The sequence below is a fragment of the Choloepus didactylus genome, chromosome 8 (genome assembly GCF_015220235.1).
Source record: "Choloepus didactylus isolate mChoDid1 chromosome 8, mChoDid1.pri, whole genome shotgun sequence".
In the NCBI taxonomy this organism is placed as follows: Eukaryota; Metazoa; Chordata; class Mammalia; order Pilosa; family Megalonychidae; genus Choloepus; species Choloepus didactylus.
Genome location: NC_051314.1, coordinates 47,657,239 through 47,677,527, shown reverse-complemented (window position 1 = coordinate 47,677,527; position 20,289 = coordinate 47,657,239). Strand labels below are relative to the sequence as shown.

General features: G+C 33.6%; 1 protein-coding gene across 1 annotated transcript in view; it reads left to right on the top strand.

Annotated features, from left to right (window-relative positions):
* The window catches only part of TMTC2 (transmembrane O-mannosyltransferase targeting cadherins 2), a 438,482-nt gene that overhangs the window by 237,499 nt on the left and 180,694 nt on the right, over positions 1 to 20,289 (top strand). Inside the window, exon 4 of the mRNA XM_037847587.1 lies at positions 12,925 to 13,039. Within this exon, the coding sequence (XP_037703515.1) occupies positions 12,925 to 13,039 (115 nt within the window). The remainder of the gene's footprint in view (positions 1 to 12,924; positions 13,040 to 20,289) is intronic.

The window sequence follows — 20,289 nt, the reverse complement described above, 5'->3', positions numbered from 1 at the left end:
AGAGCTTTATGGGCCACATTCTACACAAGTTGTGGTATGGTGAGTTCATCACACCATCATCAGACAGATTTGGCTAGATGTACAAGCTCCAATATGTGCACTGGGGTTACTCTGCTCCCTCCAGTACCAGGACCAGGGATCTGCCAGCTCCACAGAGTTGATAAGAGTTGGGGAAAGGCAAGACAGAACACCACAAAATCCTGCTTTTAAGTGGCCTTTTTCTTAATTTGGCACTCATCCTGTTATTGCAGCCCTTTAATAAAAAATGCATGCCAGTTCTTGCTGGTTGTTCAAAGCTTCTGTGGGGGTACTGAGCCTTGAAGAATCTCTTGCTATATGGCCTTTTTAAGAGCTCTATTTTTGCTTGTCTTTACTAGGAAAGAAGGCAAAGAAAATTAGTTCTCCCTTTTCTGTTGTTAATAGTCAGCTGAAAGTAGAGGCGAAAATGCTTTTAAGTGATAGTTGTCAAAAATTTGTGCATAATTGCCAAGGTAATTGTTAATTATTTTTAGTAATCTCATAATATAGTTATTTAATGGATAACTGTTCTTTTCTTCTCATTTGCATGTGTTAATATTTTTCTACTCACATAAATATTTCATTCTTGAAATTTGTAATTTTACTGACCGTCTCTTATTTTTTTAAACCCCCTTTCCTCTGTTATATCTATACTTTTGCCCTGTTAAATACTAGCTGCTGAGTTGATAAAGGTGCCTGCCAAAAATTAATAGATAGGAGTTAGCATTGGGTAAAGTATTGTAACAGACCTCCATGTTTGAGATGTACTATGTTTGTACCTTGGAAGCAGAATTTTTAAAAAACAAAATTAATGTAATCTTTAGAGTTCTAATTTTTCTTATCTTAAAATTGGCTTCTAGACTGTTCATTTAATATTTCTTTCAGTTGTGTTTTTGTATTGGCTTGGCAATGCAATTCTTAATCTCATGCCCATATGTACTGAATACAGGAGGTACATTAAAAAGTGTATATCTAATTGATTATGCTTTTTGTGTATAATAATCTATTAATGAAACATCATACCTTTTCCATAATAATGTACTTTTCAGAGAGTTACATATCTATTATCTTAATCTTCCCTGCAGCCCTGTATGTTATCTTGGGAAAGCAATTTGCACCCATTTTACAGTTGAGAAACTGAGAAAGCCAGTATGCTTAAGGAGAAACAGCATAGTAAATAGTACAGGCTTTGCAGTAAGGTAGATGAGGTTTCTAAACTAACCCGGGATGTTAATAGTCATTATCATTTTCCTCATAGCATTATCATCAAAATCCCTCTGAGCCTCAAGTTCTTCATCTGTGCAGTAAGTTTAGCAACACCACTGTGTGGGACAGAGTATGTATTAGCATTCCTAGCCCAGGGCTTGGCCTACAACATGTGTTTACTAAATTATTTGCTTTTACTATAGCTAATAAGAAAGAGTCAGTAATTTAATTGAGTGTACTCAAATCCAGTTGACCTTTTATGTTGCATTTCTGTATCAATGTTCCTTTTAGTGACATATAGTAGGAAACCAACCTTAGGTGGCAGGGACCCACTCAGATGAGGACTGGATCCACTCTGAGATAAAGTAGATTATAAAATTAGATTATGAAAGAGCAAAGAGGGATTTTTTTTTTTTTTTTTTGAGACTAGATTTTATTTCTCTTGGAGTTATTTGGAAATCCTGAAAGTGTTGTCCAAGAACTGTTGGCCTTTCTAAGGATTCTTCATCTCAGAGTGGATCCAGATTCAAATGATCCCTACTATTGTGGAAGCAATAAGGGCTCCTTTGGGACAATTCTATACTCTCTAGAATTTATCTGCCGTCTAAAGTTATGGGTAGGGGAACTTCATGGGCTGAGTGATTAGCCGGAAGTGAGGAATTTCTAAAAAGCCTTTGCTGAATAGATACGTCTGTCATATAATAGGGACAGTGTTTGTGGCATGCCAGTGTACGTATTCACCAAGTGTTTTATTGACTACTTTCAACTGTGTGATAGGCAAAATAAGGGTCACCTTTGTTGGTATGATTTGAGGAGAGTCTCGAGGCTTCAGTGCTTTCAAATTCTTCTCCTAACCAGTCATTATATTTGAAAATTCAACTGTGTTAACTGTTCATTTATGTAACTGTGGATTAGTTCACCAGAAAGTTTACAGAGAGTACAATGCTATTAGAAAGGGAGGGATATAGGAAAGAGAAGTTTGGATGGAAAACTGAGTATAGATGGGAAATTATTGATCGAAGGCAGAAGCAGGTGAGACATAGCATCAAGTACAAGTGAGACTGATAACAGATGAGGCTATGGCTGTGGGGTGGCTCATAGTCAAGTTAGGAAAATAATGTAGATTGCAGATGGTGAAATGCTGAGTAACAAAACTGGATATGTTAAAACAAAAATAGGCACAGGAATTTGCACACATATGGATATTATAATAAGCAAGTAAATATTACAGTGACTAACAGTACTGTCAAGAGTAACATTAACATATTACTGGAACACTGAATTTTCTCTTTTCATTTTTAAATGCTTTCTTTTCCTAATTAGGAATAGTTTAGTTTCAAGTGCATCTGAAATAACCAAAGATGGAGAAATGGGAAATAACTGTATGTGTTTAAATTGCTGTAATTAGAATTACATGTAAGTACACAGAATATGTATGCTGGCATCAGTATGAATCATAACCTTTAAATCATGTCCATTTCTGCTACTTAACATTTTAATTTAGATTCGTTTTGTTGGGTTTTTTTTTACTCACATTTTGTTCTTTTTTGTTTTTTTTAATCGTTATCCAGGACATAATTATTATAGGAAAAATAAATTCTCGTAATTTTATAAGTCCCTGAAGTCATATAAAGTGATTATAGTAGAATTAAAAGCAGAAGCTATAAATGTTAGCTCTCTCATAGTCTTTACTAATGAATGGAGTGAGAAAACATTCTGGTTAAGAAAGCAACATATTCGTGTTTATCTTAACATTCATGCAGTTAAGTGGCTCTTTTTTTTTTTTTTTTTAAATCTCTCCATGCTTTTTTTTCCTTCCCTTTTTCCCTCTCCATTGAGAGTAGAAAGTTTAATATAATTAACCTTTATATTTTAAAATAGTACTCATTTAAATTATAGCTTTGGTAATCCATTTTGTGGAGCACATCTAAAGTCTCAGTGTCTTGTAGTGGTTAAAAACATAGGCTTTCAAACCAGACACCTTTTAGCTGTGTTATTTTCTGAATGTCGCTTTTCTTCTCTGCAGCAGTTTCCTCTTCTAGTACCAGCTGGGTGATATCTATCACGTTTATTATGAGGATTATATGAGATAACATATATATTATACTTAGCATAAAAATAGGCAGTTAATCAGAATTGAAATTATTCTTCTTAGTTACATTAGGTCCACATATATTTATTTTCTTTTGCAGCTGATCTTGCCCAGATAACTGGCAATGTTTCAATTTTTGAAAATTAATTTTATTTATACACACTCCATAGCCGCCAAACATATACCCCCTCCCCTCCATTCCTTGGTTACCTCTAATCTATTCCTGTCTCTGCAGATTTACCATTTCTAGACATCTCTTATAAGTCACTTCATACAATATTTATCCTTATGTGTATTGCTTATTTCACCAAGCATGATGTTTTGGAGGTTCTTGCATGTGCAGCATGTGTTAGAAATTCATTCTTTCTTAATTTTCCATTGTGTGTGTTCTGCGTTTTGTTTATCTGTTCACTTGGTGATGGACATACATTTGAGTTATTTCCATCTTTTGGCTAGTGTGAATAATGCTGCTATAAACATTCGTGTACAAGTCATCCGTTTGAGACCCTGTTTCCACTTTTGGAATTGCTGGGTCATATGGTGACTCCATATTTAACTTTTTGAGGGACTGTCATATTGTTTTCCACAGTGGCTGCACCATTTATCTTCCTACCGACAATGTGCTAGAGTTCCAATTTCCCCACATCTTCTCCAGGATTTCAATTTTTAACCCTGTTTGGAGGTAACATTCCGATTTAAAACAAGTGGCACAAAGAGGAAATAAAGTTTAGGATTTATTACCTTATTTAAGTGTAGTTAAGTGCTTTAATTTTGGCAGATCTTTACTTAGAATTCAAGATTTTGATATAGGGACTGAAGACATATATTAAAGTCTAAGGTAAAAATAAACATTACTGAAGGCAATAGTAAAAGAAAAGCATCTTTACCAATTTTGGTGGCTGTGTTCAGGACAACAGTGAATTGCAAATGCTGATGAAAACCCAAGGAGGCTTCATTGCTTATGTGGATATGAATATTAAGCAGCCAAGAGCTTAAAATTAAAAAAACAAAATCCTTTTCCCATTAATCTTTTAGTTAATAGCTAAATATTAAATATTAATATTGAGATTCATTTCTCCTTTTAGGTAATATTCCAAAGAGCATTGCACTCTGAAATCATAAGAAAATTATTATGTCCTCTTTATAATGAATCAATGTTTATTTTCAACCTTTTAGTATAAAATGAAAAATCTTTGAAAAAATTGCTCAAATCTGCCCACATTGATTTTGCACAATATACCAGAGATATGAAATTGTAACAGTTACTTTAAAGTAAGTTTGACTTTACTATATAAACTTTGAACTACTTTGTATATGAACGAGGACTTTGCAACATTTTTTGAATATTTATTGCTGCAGATCACAGTATTTCTAGAGGGAGCACACATTTGATTTTCTCTTTAGAACAACTTTAGCAAGTTAGAAATATTTAATTGTTCATCTGCCTTTCAGAGAACGTAAAATAAACTGTGGCTGACTGCTGACCAAGTACAAGGAAAGCTTTCGTTGTGAATTAAGGTCAAGTTTCTTAGTAAGTGGATACATTTTAAGTGTAGGTGAATAACAGCGTGAGGAGCCTTTGAGGTTTGTTATTCCTACGTTTTTACTTCCTATAATTTTTTTAACTGGAGAGTTTATTTTTCCTTTTCAAAATAAAATAACTTAAAAATGTCAAATTTTCTAGAGCTTATTCAAATAGTGATAGAACAGTGTATTTGCCTTTACTTAATTTAATCATAATAAATCCTTAGCCTTAGGAATTAAGTCATGTACATGTTGAAGTATACTTATTAAGTCCCTGATCTCATGTAAGATGTCTTCAGGGTGCTTATCTTGAAAGATGTACCTAAGTCTCCAGCATCTTTCTGCAACTACTATTTATTTACATAAGTAGGGTATGTTCTGTTTCTGATGTGTCAACTGAAACGTGGTATTTATATTTTCCAAAGAAATGTAAAACACTTCATAAATTGCTTAGCATTAATTTTTCTCTGGTGTGGAAAATACATTATGAAACATGGGCACCAGATAGCTTAGTTTTATTGATATTGTTGGTTTGCTCCTAGCAGTTCTGTGAGGATGACTCATTGGGATGATTTACCATGTTTTCATATTATAGTCTAGTCTTTCAATTAAATATGTAAAACATAAGGAGCTTTGTAATATGTTATTTGTTTTGTATTCAAACTCCATATTGAAAGGATGAGATAGCCTACCTCTAACTAGATTCCGAGGCCTGGGTACAATTCTGGACCTCTCTTCTCATTCACTTTGCTACTTAAGGAGCTAAACCTATTTTCTCATAAGTAAAATTGGGATAATAATAGGCCCCAAATGTCTTTTTTAGGTTTAAGTATACCACAAAGATTTTTAGCACACTGTCAAGCTTATAGTAAATAAATATAAGCATTTTTATTATTGTAATTTCATCATTATGATTTTTTTATTACTTCCCCTTCCCTTCTTCCTCTTCCTCCTCCTCCTCTTCCTCTTTTCTTTCACTTGAGCTGTCATAGTGCTGCAGGGCAGGGCTTGGAATGGGGCCAGAGTTCCCTCCAAATGAGACTATTTCTTATTATATTTGTTTTGTATAATAACAGAAAGGACCCAGGTATTCTGGATATTTGGAAACTCTATTGGAAATTACACTGAGATTTTAGTACAAATTAATTTCAACTTTTTTGAACTTCAAATAAATACTGCATTTATATTTTATCTTGAGAGTTAAAATATGAATTGAACTGGCTTGAAGTATGATTTGGACTGGTCTATGCACATCTTCCATTAAGCTATAGACTTTTATTTAGTTTTATCACAATTTCTTGGAAGATGGTGATGGTAGCACATTGCGAACATAATTAACAACACTGAATTATATATTTGAATGTGATTGAAAGGGGGAATGTTTGATTGTATGAATATTACTAGAATACAAATTTTTAAAAATCTAAGGAACTGTACAATACAGTGAACCTTGTGTTAAACTGTGGACTATAGTTAATGGTACAATTTTTAAAATGTGCTTTCATCAGTTGTAAGAAATATATCACACCAATGCAAGGTGTTAAAAATAGGGTGGTATATGAGAACCCTGTATTCTATGAATGATTTTTCTGTAAACTCACAATTTCTCTAATTAAAAAATATTATTTCATGAAATAACTCATCAATAAAATGTGTTGGCTTGAAGTATAACACAATGTTAAGGACATTAAATATTATAAAATATAAGAACTTTACATTCCATAGGTCTCAGGTACAAGTACCAAAGTGAAAATGTGAAGATGATCCCAAATTCTATTTTGAAATGTATTCCTATAAGAAAAAGTTTAAGAATGATGAAACCCTTTATTCTTTCCGTAGTATATGGATCATCCCATCTTTTTAAAAGAATGTGGGGTGTGACCTTAATTTTCTTTCTCTTTTCTTTCCTTTTCTTTTCGCTTTCAATTCTTTTTCTTCTCTTCATTTCTTCCCCCTTCTCCTCATCTCTTTATTCTTTTCCTCTCCTTCCCTTCATCTCAGTTGCAGAGGGTTAGATTAACTATATTCCTCAAGTCATGACTAGTTATCAATCCTTGCATAGTTCCTCTCTTTTTATTTCTGTATTTATTCCCTTTTATCCATGTTCTCAACTTCATTTTTCCCTTGCACTATAGGCAACTGCCCTAACGTACTGGATTTTTCTTTTTAGATTTATAATATACCCTTGTAAAATGTGGGTGAATAAATTTTAAATATTTATAATGGGTGTTGTGACACTGATTGCATTCTGGTTTTTGATCTTTAGTAGGTTTTTAAGATCTGTTCATGTAAGTATGTTTACACAGAATTGGTTGCTCCTAATTGCTGCACAGTCATTGTACTTCCAGTGTCCCTCATTGTACTTCCAAGATGGACACGTCAGTTACTCCCCACTCTCAGCCAACAACAAGGCCTGCATTGAACACCTTCATAGTTGTTCCTCTACAGTCTTAGGTGACAAATTCTCTGGAATATATATCCAGGAGTTGGATTGCTGGTCATGGCTTATGCTTGATTTGGTAGATTACATTTGTTGATCTGGGTGAGATGGTACAACAGAATGGCTGCCAGTCTGCTCTGCCACAAACACTGCTCACGGTCCTTCCCTCGCATCCCCACCCATACTTGGCTTTATCCAATTTTTTAATTTTTGCCAATTAAGTGTAGAAGATATCTCGTTGTAATTTTTATTCCTCTGCATTACTAAGGAATTAGAGTATTGGTTAAAAGTCTTGGTATTTATTTTGGTTTCCCTTTTTGTAGATTCTTGTTCATATCCTTTGCCCATTTTTTTGGAGGGGGAGGGTAGTTTCCTATCTTTTCCTTGTTTCTTTGCATGAGTTCCATTTATTTTCTAAGTACAGTCTCTTCACTGTTTTAGATGTTTGTAATATCTTCTCCCACTATGTGTTTTAAACTTTTTTCATGGTATCCTTCAATAAATAAGAATCCTTCATTTTAGATATTCAAATAGCAATTTTTTTTTTTTTTTTTACTTTTTTGAGTCATGTTCAGGAGTCTCTTAAAGAAGTCCTTTTCCATTCCACAGAGATGGTTCTTTTGCTAACTTTGTAGTTTCACCTTTCACATTTAACGTTTTAAACTATCTGGAGTTTATCTCTGTATGTGGAGAATATGGTATAAAAATACAGTTTCATTTTTCTCTTATATATTATGGTTAGAGTAAGTTTTTGAACTCCTCAGTAGGTGACCCTAAAATACTGATTGGAATTATATAGAATGTATAGATTAATTTTGGGAGAATTGACATCTGTATAATGTTAACTAGTCCCATCCTTGAGCCTTGGAATATTCCTCCATTTTCTTTAGAATCTGTTTTTGGTTTGGATACTCTCAAGTAGTCAGATCAATTAGATTTAAAAATCTACATAATGGGAAAATATCAGGTTGACTTTGTTGATGTGATCAAATTTGTCAAGTAATGGGATAAAAAATTCAGTGAGTTATATAGAATTGAAATTATCATCATGTTGTCCCATTTAAGATGTACTTTTTATACTTTAATGCATTTTCCCTTAAACTATTATATATCTGTATTAGCTAGATTTATAATGTTTCTCAATTCAACTCTGATATTTTTGTTCACTTTTCATTTTCTTATTGGAATGTGCTAAATAAATTTTTATGAAAAGAATTGATTATTATTTACACTATATTATGGGTAACCTTGGGATGTCTGATTATGGTCCCCTATTGTAGGATTCGGACTTTGGTCTGATCTAAGAAAGGAGGATTTGGTTTTGATCTAAGGATTGGATGCTGGGATAATTCTATGATTGGATATAAAAATAATGCATTTAGCAATAGAGGGGGATATTCGGTATTTTGTGGGTTATACAATGACCTTGTTTTTGTCTGGGTTTAGACAAAATTATGAAGTGGGCTTGCTTTGTCTCATTTTATCGTGGTCTCAGAGTAATCCTTTCTGGTTACTCTGGTATTCTGTGTGAGTGTTTAAGTGCACAGGAGACAAAAGGGCTTGGTTGTGAGTGTCACATCAGTTCTGGACATTAAGTTCTGGACATCAGGTTCTGGATGTCAAGTTCTGGCTCTTTTTATTTTCTTTCTCATCCATAAGCAATTACAATTAAAAAAAACTTATATGTTTGCATTGGGAACTTTCTTTTTCTTTCCCTAGGCATACTGGTTATATATTGATAATAAAGATGTATGAGATTTCCATTTGGATTAAAAAGTATGACATTTAGTTTCACATCATGGTATCAATATGGTTAACCTTGTTCAAGATTTTAAATTTCAAAGTTGTTTTCTCTCTTTGAAATAACCATCTCCTCTCATCCTGGTAGAAGTCACCCCAGTCTGCCACCTGGTTAATTGTCATTACCTTCCTCCTGGTCTCCTGTTGCTCCTTTTGTTCCCTCTCAGTGAGGTCCACCTCCACATAGGAGGCAGGAGCTCTTTTAAAAATGTAAATCGTATCACAAAACACCTTCTCGGAAAACCTCCCCCCAATCCATTGCAAATAAAATAACCCTCAGACTTCCTATTGTTGTCTGCACTCCTGTATGATTGGACCCTTGCCTATCTGTGACTTATCTTGGCCTTCTTTTCATTTTTTAAGCTACCCATCTCACTAATTTCCCCCCTTCTTAAATGCTTTTATTTTGAAATAATTTCATACTTACAATACAGTTGCAAAAATAATACAAAAATTACAGAACTCCAATTTACCCACTACTCAGATATCCATACTTACCAACTATTAATATTTTGCCTGCCTTCCTCCCTCCCTTCCTTCTTTCCTTCCTTTCTTCCTGTCTTTACCTCTCTTTATCTCTCTTTTTTCTCTCTTTCTCCTTCCTTCCATCCATCATCCATCCATCCATCCATCCATCTCTATTGATGTGTCTTTCTGTCTATCTCTTTCATCTTTTATATTTTCTAGCTATTTGAGAGTAGGTTGCATATATCATGCCCTTTTACCAGTTAATACTTCCTTGTATATTTCCTAAGGATAAGAATTTTGCATTTATCTAACTACATTAAGTATAATTGTCAAGTTTAAGAAATCTGACATTGATAGGAAGCATGGCCTTATTCCAATTTTTAAATTGTCTCAATTATAATGTCCTTTTGAGCATTTTCTCCTCTGTTATTAGATCAATCCAATGTTACAATTAATTGTCATTTTTTTAAATTGTGGTAACATATATACAACATAAAATTTCCCATCTCAACCAGTCCCAAGCGTACAATTGAGGGCATTAATCACAATGTTGTGCTACCCTCACCACCATCCCTTACTGAAAATTTTCCATTACCCCAGTGACCCTACACCTATTATGCATAAATTCCTCATTTCCTTCCCCACCACCCCTGGGAACCCATACTCTAATTTCTGCTTCTATGAGTTTTCATATTCTAGTTATTTCCTATAGGTGGAATCATACAGTATCTATCTTACTAGCCTTTTTGTTCTTCAAAAGTATCTAGCTCATTCTTGCCTTAGATCCTTTATCCTAACTATTCCCCTTAACCTAGAATTGCCACTCTTTGCAAGGCTGACTCTTTATACTTAAGGTCTTAAATGTCACCTGTTTCCTTATCTTTAAGATGTCCCTATCTATCTAAGTTAGCCTCATCAAATTCATCTTATTCTGTTTTGTTTTGTTTGTAGTGCTTAACATTTTCTGAAGTTAATTCATTTATTTTGTTGTGTAAAATCTACCTTCTTCACACTTTCCCTTACCTCCAACATAAGTTCCATATGAGTGGGACTGTAACTATTGGTACAGTATTGAGTACTCAGCCCCTAGTAAAGTTCCTGGCAGAAAGTATGTGCTTAAGAAATATGTGTTTAATGCATAAATACATTTATTAACAAATGAACAAGCAATCAAATGAGTGAAAATATATTTTAGACATAGCTTTATATCTATGGACTATTAAAAGAATCACTTGCCATTTTATATTTTAATTGCAATATAAGTACTTGAATGTCAATTTGTTTCTCTGGAAATATGCCTTAAAATATTCAAGCAGATAACTCCTTGCTATAATGTTTTCTTCAGAAATGCTTTGCAAGACTATGGATTAGATGGCATAGCATTATAATGAGTTTTGTCTGGTGCTTTAATTAATATTTGAATGCATTTTTCTGGAGTGATTCCAATAAAAATATTAATATGTAAATATACATTCTTTTACTAATGCCAAAATCGAAGCAGAATTTTTTTGCAGGGCACTTAGGGGATAGCCTAAGTATTAGAAGTGTCACTAGAGCTGTACTTTATTAGTTTTGGTGATGGGAGGCTAGATATAAAATATCTGTGGTATGCCTATTAAATTAGAAGCTATTCCTAATTTACTTTATTATTTGTTTTTCCTATTTTGTATTTCTCATTGTTGAATTTAGTGGGTTATTGACAATTATTTTAATCTGTTTTATCTTTAAATTTAAGGACTTGATTTTCTAATGACTCCATAATGCCAAGACTAATTTATAGTGTGCATGTTGGATTGAAGCAAAAGACAAAACATGACTGGGAAAGTAGGTGGAGAGTGGAGCAAGTTTGGAAGCAGCCAACTTTGATTTAGAACCCCTTCTCTATTATTTGAGTATTAACCTGGCAAATTCTTTGGTGCCTTTGAGTCTGTTTCCTCATCCACAGAATGGTCATGACGTTTATGGGCACAACTGTGGTGTCATCTCAATGAGATGATACATATTAAGTGCCTGGTGCTGTGTGTGACATCACTGGGTGCTGGGAAATTGTGAGTTCCTGTTGTTTTCTCTGCCTTCCGTCAGAGGCAAAAAGAAGTATATGAATTTCTGAATACAAAAGATAGCTGTTTTTTGATGGTAGTATGAGGGCATATGTGTAATATATTTAACATTATTTCTACAAGCAATGCTTGACTATTATAAATTGCAAACAGCATCAACCAAAACAGTATTAAAGATAATAGGAAATATTTGAATGTTTACCCCATGTCAGCATTGTCTTAAGCACCTTACATATTTGAACTCATGTAATTCTTACCACAAAGCCATAAGATACTAGTTATTTTTTCCATTTTATAGGTGAGTAAACTGAGAGACAGGGGTATTGAATTACTTACAGGCCCACAGGCAGTTGTGGAAGTGTGCATTTTGAACTTATACATTATGAACTTCTGTCATTCTTCAGGTGCAATCAGTAATTACCCAAATAGAAGTATCTTGACACACACAAGACAATTGCGTTGTTCTCTTCCCCATCTTCTTTCTGGCAGGGACTTTGATATCTGAACTTGACACCCCCATTTACTAAGAGAAGGCAGAGAAGACAAGAGAAACAGCCAAGTTTGAGGAATAAATCTATTTGAGAGCAATGCTGTGTGGGCTTGATACTGAGTCTTTATAATATTGAGAAATTAGGATTATTTGGGGTGAAAAATAAATAGCACATGTAGAATATAGATTTTTTTGTATCATTATGTATGGAGGTACTGATTTCCCCACAAATGAGCTTATTAGTAGGGAGGGTATATACAGATATTGTATCCAAATAAGGTATGTATTTTAAATACAGACTTATCTGTTTAAAGAAACATGTTTTACTGATACGTTCTGATGACTTTTAAACCTCTTATAGCTTTGATCTTGTCTAGTTATCTTGTATTTCATCTCCAGTTTTTCTGTATCATTTATCAGCTTGTTCATATTTGAATGAAATTTTTGTTTATTTTATGATGATTTCTTGCAGTTTTTTTGTCCAATAAGTAGGCAGTACTTTCAGGCCATGAAGAGACCCCTACGGAAATTTGAAAGAGCATGAAGTCTTTGCAGATGATCTTAATATAACATTTTTCTTGGCCTTATGATGAACATTATATGTATATCAACTTTGAGACATAACAATTACTTTAAATATGTGTAGGCTTTGATTTTTATTTAATCTCTTGGTTTAATGAAATGTTGGAGTATAAGTGAAGTAAATTTTCCTTCTCAGCAATGTTTTATAAAGTTTTTCTCTCCCTGTGATATTTGATGGACTGATATTATGTCATGTATAATTGGATTGAGGCTTAGTCTGAATACTTCTTTTTCTTCTTGGCAGCATGGGGTAACCTTGGAAATGTTCTGAAGAGTCAGAGCAAAATTTCTGAAGCTGAAAATGCCTATAGAAATGCTTTGTACTACCGCAGCAACATGGCTGACATGCTGTATAATTTGTGAGTATGCATTGCTTTCTCTTGTTTGGTTCATCTTTGAAACTTGCGGTGAGAGGGACTATTGATTGAACTGTTGGAAATGGAGATTATGGTAGCTGTTTTTCTGAAACAGTCTTTTCATTAATCATGCCTCTGAGACTGCTAGGTGGATGGGATTTGCAATTTCTTTGTTTTGGGCTATATCATGAGTATTCATGTGTATTGATGTATCATAGCTGAATTTTTTGTAGTATTATTTCATATAGCATACAAATTTGTTTAAATGTTTTTTTTAAATATTCCATTAATATTTATATGGGTTTATAACATAAGTCTATCATGTATGGTACTTTATATTCTTGATGACTTGATTATGAATACTGCTAAAAATTTTTTCCTCTGTTTAAAAATCGCTTGTGTCAAAGTGTAAGTAGAATATGTATGTACTGAGTATAGGGAGTTACAGAAAAAATAATGGTTGTTCTCTGTGCCTTCCCACCTCCTCCTCCTCTTATTCTCCCCTTGTCTTCCTCCTCTTTCTCTTTTTTCTTCTTTGTCCTCCTCTTCCCCTCCTGTACTCCCTTCCTCTCCTCTTCCCCTTTCTTTCTCCTCGTTTCCCTCCTCACCTCCCTCCTCCTCCTCTTTTTCTTCTTGCTGCTCTCTAAAGGTACTGATGCTTATAAGTAAGGTGGGGATAATTTGAGTTAAAAAATTCCTGGGGGAAAGTTGGTCCTATTTGAATGGAAAGCCCTAGGGGAAACAGTGAGATGAGTGTGGATAAACATTAATTAAGCTGAAATTTTCCTTGTCTTTAATATTTATGGGAATATGTTGTTTGTAAGCAACAGAAACCTAGTCTAAACCTGCTTAAATGCAAAAGAGAGTTTATTAGACTCCCGTAACTGAAGCTTCCTGGGGTTGACTACTTGCAGGCACAGTTAGATCCAGGTTCTTGTTTATGTTTCAGGAATCTATCTGTCTTGCGACTGCTTTCCTCACCATTCTTGGTGAGACCCAGTTCATAACTTGGTAAAGAAGGCCACTGGCACCTTCATGTCTATAACATCCTGCCTCTTCTCAAATCTTAGAAGGAAAGAGAAGTTTTTTGTTTTGTTATCCATATTAACCCTGGAAAAATGTCTCTGACCACCCTCCTGGGATTATATGTCGTCCCTAGGATGAAACACCAGGCAGGTGGCAGGGACTGGGAGGTATCTCCATTGACTGTGTCTCCACAGTTGGACTGGAATAGCCGGGGCCAGTTCCCTGAAGGAGGGGATTAGCCCCAGGCAAAATGAGGTGTTACTGCTTGTGTTTAGAGCATGGTAAAGAGATCAAAATAGTTTGTAAACTTTAATTTTTAATGCATCTTTATCTAAATCTTTTGTACTGGCTAAGTTTATTGTAAAATAAACAGGAAAAAAAAACAAAACTAGATATTGAAGGGAAAGCAGACAAGATAAGGTCAGTTTAATTTCCTGTGCATTCATTTGCCTTGTCCTTAACCTCCCAGCCTTTAACACATGGATCTCAATCTACTGGCCTGGGGGCTGAGTTAGGCCAGCACATGTGTTTTGTGTTAACCTGCACAGTGTTTATGTGGTTTTTTTTTTTTTTTTTTCATTTTTACTTGGAATGCCTTCAGATGAAGAACACCGTTTCCTTTGCACAGTCTGTTACCCACTCTCTGCCATGTGACATGCTTCACCATATATATGATCATCCTCTTCACTGAAGTCATTTGAGTTTGCATCTTTTTCTTTCCTTGAATGAATATATCTAAATACTCCAACAAAGGCTCCCCCCCATGTCCTCTTCATCTAAATAAATTAAGTATATTATTGATTAACAGTATTTTTATTTTATGAAAAAGAACTTTATTAGTTTAATAAATAAGTGTAGTGGGGTTTTTGTTTTGTTTTGTTTGTTTTGTTTTTTGTTTTTGGTTTTTGGTTTTTGGTTTTGTTTTTGTTTTTTCCATTTGAAAGTGATGTTGTCAAAGGGGCCTCATGCTTGGTAGTATTGTTTGCCAGTTTTCTTGTGGTGCACATTCTTCATAAGTTTGGTGGGGGGAAGTATGATGAACAACAGACCCCTCTTCATATAATTTATTTTACTCTTTTATCCACAGCCTGTTTAAAATGTTACCTACTTCTTAGTATTACCTGTTGGGCATGGGTTGAAAGAATAAACAAATATGTTTATTCAGGCTTAGTCTTTGCTGAGAAAAGAAATTTATTCAATTAGACAAATCTACTTTATGTATAATTTAAAAGCTATACTTTATAGCTTTTCATATGGATGCATATATAATCTATGAAAGCTTATGGATAAATCTTTCAAACTCGAATAAACAAAATCCATGCCAGAGAAGTAGTTATTAACAAGATCAGTTTTTGAAAATGAGGGAATGGGATATGTCATAAATGGTCCCAAAATATGTTTATTAATGTGACTGGTTTTCAGACTACACTTAACTGTTAGCGTAAATCCAGAGACATAAGATTCATAGGAATTGCTGGCAAAGATTTGCAAGTATTGGATTATGTAATCCATGTGGTTGACAGAGTTCTGAAACCCAATAATTATATTTCAAAATAGGTGAATTCTTTGATGATTTTATCAAACATTAATAAAATGTCAGGTAGATCTTTTACAATTCTATCATAAATAAGCCTAGCATCATATGTGTTCCAGTTTGCTAATGCTGCTATGCAAAATACAAGAAATGGATTGGCTTTTATAAAGGGGATTTATTAGTTTAAAATTCACAGTTCTAATGCCATAGAAGTGTCCAAACCAAGGCATCAACAAGAGGATACCTTAAATGAATGAAGGCCAATGGTGTCTGGAACACCTCTGTCAGCTGGGAAGGCATGTGGCTGGCGTCTGTGGTCCTTTGCTCCTGGATTCTGGTTTCAGAATAGCTTTCTCCAAAATGTCTCTGGGCTTCTGTCTTTCTTAGCTTTACTCAGCTCCTGTGCATCTGTACTGTTCTCCCAGGGTGTTTCTCTCTAAGCATCTGGGGGTCCTCTGTTAGCTTATCTGGGGCAAACCATGGGCGTCATCTCTTAGCATCTCCAAATGTCCTTCTGTCTGTATCTCCAAGCATCTGGGTCTTTGTCGGCTATTGGCTTCTCCCAGGGGCAAACTCTGGATTAGATATTTTTGCTTCTCTCTAAAATGTCTCTCTCAGCTTCTTGGAGCTCCTTCTCTCCAGGAGCTCTCTTAAAGGACTCCAGTGATCTGATTAAGACCCACCCAAAATGGGCAGGGTCACACTTCCATGGAAATGATCTAATCAAAAGTTCTCACCTACAGTTGAGTGGGTCACATCTCCATGGAAACAACCTAAACAAAAGATCTCACCCTAATCAAAAGATAATATGTCTGCCCCCACAAGATTGCATTAAAGAACATGGCTTTTGTGGGAGACATAATAGATTCAAACCAGCATAATATGTCTTTAGGAGCAAACATTTTTTTTTTTCTATCTGTTTACATAGGTAGAAAAAAAAATCCAAGTTTTCATTTAAACAATTTAGAAACTATTTAGCCAATAAAATACTTTCCTTTTGAGATGTAGGTACTATTTCCATTACAACATTTTCTTGGATTTACAGAAATTGTCTCTTGTTCTATTTCAACTTTTGAAAGAAAAGGAATTTGATTTGCTCACACTCACCAATAAGTTTAGCCTGATAACACTGCTTTGTGCTCTGTGGCAATAGCAGGCATTAGCCATATCTCATATCATCAGCTGTAGTTATATCTTTTAAAGATGTTTAATTACCAAATCCTGAAACTAACAATCCTGTTTATATTAGTTGGCAGGAAATACCTGTATTCGTTAATGAGTTTTAGAATCTATTGAGAATTGTAAGTTTCTGTTGGGTCCTTAACTTTTAGTCAGTAACCTAGACTTTTTGAATATACTCAATGTGCATAACCTATTAGCTAGTAGCAGGTAACTTTGTGTATTCATTGAAAAGGTTCCTGTTTATCATATTAGAGATTTTTATTAGAAAGCTAATAAGGAGGCATACATCATTATGTAACTTCAAAACAGCCATTACTAAAATGAGATACCACCAGTGATAAGACAAAGGACGATTTAGGAAGTCAGAGAGTATCCTTAAATTAATAACATCCTTGTTTTTTTGTTTATGTTTTGTTTTTCTGTATATGTTTTCTGTTTAAAAAATATAACTTGCACATCTAACTTATCTTTACCTGAATATTATTTCAGGTAAGAGTAAAGAAAAAACAGGATGAATTTGGACAAAAGAATTTTAATAAATAATACTACAAGTGATATGTGAATAAATCTGAAAGTTCAGAAACATTCTTTTAAAAAGATTTAAAACTTTGGAGACAGTTTTCAGCAGGATCAATATCTAGTTATATCAGAGAGCCTGCATACAAAGAGATATATTTCCTATATAGGAAATGGAGGAATGAATTCATGTTTTTCTTCTTTTGGTAGCAATTACTTATATTACTTCTAGATGCCAAGCAATTTTTTTTAGTTCTTTACATGTATTATTACAGTTCTTCTTTAGATTGAAGCCTACAAAGCGAGGTAAGCACTCTTCAAAGGTAATTTGTCTCAGGTCACTCAAATAGTAAGAAGAGGAATTAAGATTTGACCCTTAGGTGTTCTGACATTGTGTCATTGCAACAACAGCTTTTCTGTTCAAGCTGGAAGAAGTAAATCAAGGGCATGGGAAAGAATCTCTATAAATACTTCAAATTCTGAAAAAAATATAAGTCAAATAACCTTTCTATATAAAAAAAGTAAATTGGTAATTAAAGCTATTAGTGACTGTAAGTTCAATTTTTATGAGTTACTGATTTTATGAACTCATACTGCAGAATTTTTTTAGAAAGATCATTAAGTTTCCACAACTGGGATAAGAGTTTCTTTCATGAAGATAGTGCCATATAAAGTGTTTTTGATTTCTAAATTCATTAGTTATCATTTTGATATCATATCAATACAGGCTTAGAGCTAATTGTCATATAATATGAAATTTAAAACAGTACTTTATTCTACTTTTATAGCAATAGATGTTTTGCATTTATTGAACAACCTTATATTTAGCCTTTCATTCATATTGCCAAGTTTGCCAAAATCTAATACTTCATAAGGGTAACTTGTTTAAGACTTGGTATCAGATGACATTATGATATTGATTTTTTTCTTTTTAAGTGTAATAATTTCTCTGGGACACAGCATCATTCAATAATTTACACTGTCTGATTAAATAAAAACATAGTCAGCTTTCAGCCTTTTGACTGCACCACTCAGATCATCTGAAACAATTGTTTTCACTGCAAAAAAAAATGCTCAGTTGATGACATTTCATTGTTATAGATATGTCCCAATCAGTCTGTTCCATATGAATTTAAACAAGTAATTTAATAGAACATTGAATATTTAAGCATTCGATTACAGAATGCAGATAATGTAGTATAATCAGTTCTTGATTATCTTATATAATGGAGAGGTTCATTTCTGTGGGTAATAGAATCTTTGCCACCCAAAGTTAGTTGTCATTTTTGTTCTATGTTTTAAGAATATAAATAATCACCCAATCTGAGAAGCTAGGAAAGGAACAATAAAATAAACCAGTAAATCTAAGGAAAGGAAGAGAAAACATTAATGAAATAGAATATTGAGAAACAATGAAAAGTGGTGAATAAGTTTAAGAACTCATTCTAGAAAAGTTCAACAAATATGATTAATTTCTGGCAAGGGTAAAATAGGACAAAATACAAAATCCCAAATATATAACATTGAGAATGAGAAGACAGTTACAACCACCTATGTGGAAGCCCCCCCCCCAAAATTATTAATGTATATGACAAATTGTAGTAATATGGATACATTTCTGGGAAATATAAATTATCAACACTGACCCAAGAAGAGGCAGGCAATCCAAAGAAAAAACCTTGGAAAAATTTGAAAAATATGTTGAAGAATTTTCTCCAAAAGGAACTAAGTCAAGGCATTTTACAAGTGAACTCTATCAAATCTTCATATAAATGATAATTCCTATATTAAACTTCCCATTTATTTTTATGATACAAAATATAACTGATAGCAAAATGTCTGACTAAATTTAATACCAAAAAAGGAACAAAAGAAATTCAAAAACAAAGTAAAAAAGCAAGCAATCAAGAACAAAATAACAGAATCCACAACAGACCAATTACACTTAGAATATAAATATATACATGTCTTAAAATTTGTATATGGGGTGGAGTAACATATTAAAAAATTAAACACCATTATCAGATGGTATTCATTCCATGATTTATGGTGGTATGTTTCAATAATGCTATTCAATTCTATATTCTTTCCATTTAAAAAATCAGAGGAGTTAAAAAAAAATGTGATCATCTCTAGAAATACTAGGAAGCATAACCAATATCTGCCTCAGAAAGCAAGAATAAGTAAACTAGAAATAGACAAATATTTCCGTAAGGAATATCTGTCTAAAGTTAATAGCAATATATTTAATGTTGATGTACAGCGGTTATTTGCATTAATATTCATTTTCTTGGAATAGTGGCAGTTTTATATTTATCACTTTATTCCGTGTACCTAGAGGAATTGTAACTGCATTTGTTGATTTTATGAAATCCGTATCAGCAGAGAAGAACCTCTTTTCCAATGTAAGTGATAAGATTAGTAATGGGTATTAGATAAGCACGTTCTTTGAGTGGTATAATTATATTTTGATCATTATTGCTAAACAATTCTAGGTTATAAATAGCCTTCTTGAATCAGACTTCTACTGTTGTTGCATTTTCTTGCCATTTCAGAAGTAAACACATTTATATTCGGATTGGTCCCCTATTAAGAGCTTCATTTTAGGAGAGACTGAGCCCAAGCTATCGTTTTTAATGAGGGAGCAGGAATGAAGGAGGTGGGTAAAAGACTTGTTTAAGAAGCTAAAATTTTGCACAGAACTTTAGACAGTTTATATACTGCATGATACCAAGAATTTGGTCTCCGAGGGAGATAAAATTAATTTAGGAGAGTATAGTAATTAGGGAAAGGGGGTCCAGAGTTCTGACCATAAATCCAATCCTAATAAGGGTACGATGGATGCATCTGTACATGCAGGGCCAATGTTTGAGGACCCTTGAGAGATGTGCTAGATTGAATCATGTCCCTCACAGAAACATTTTCAAGTCCTAACCCCCAGTCCTATGGGTATGGACTCATTTGTCAGTAGGATCTTCAAAGATCCTATTTGGAT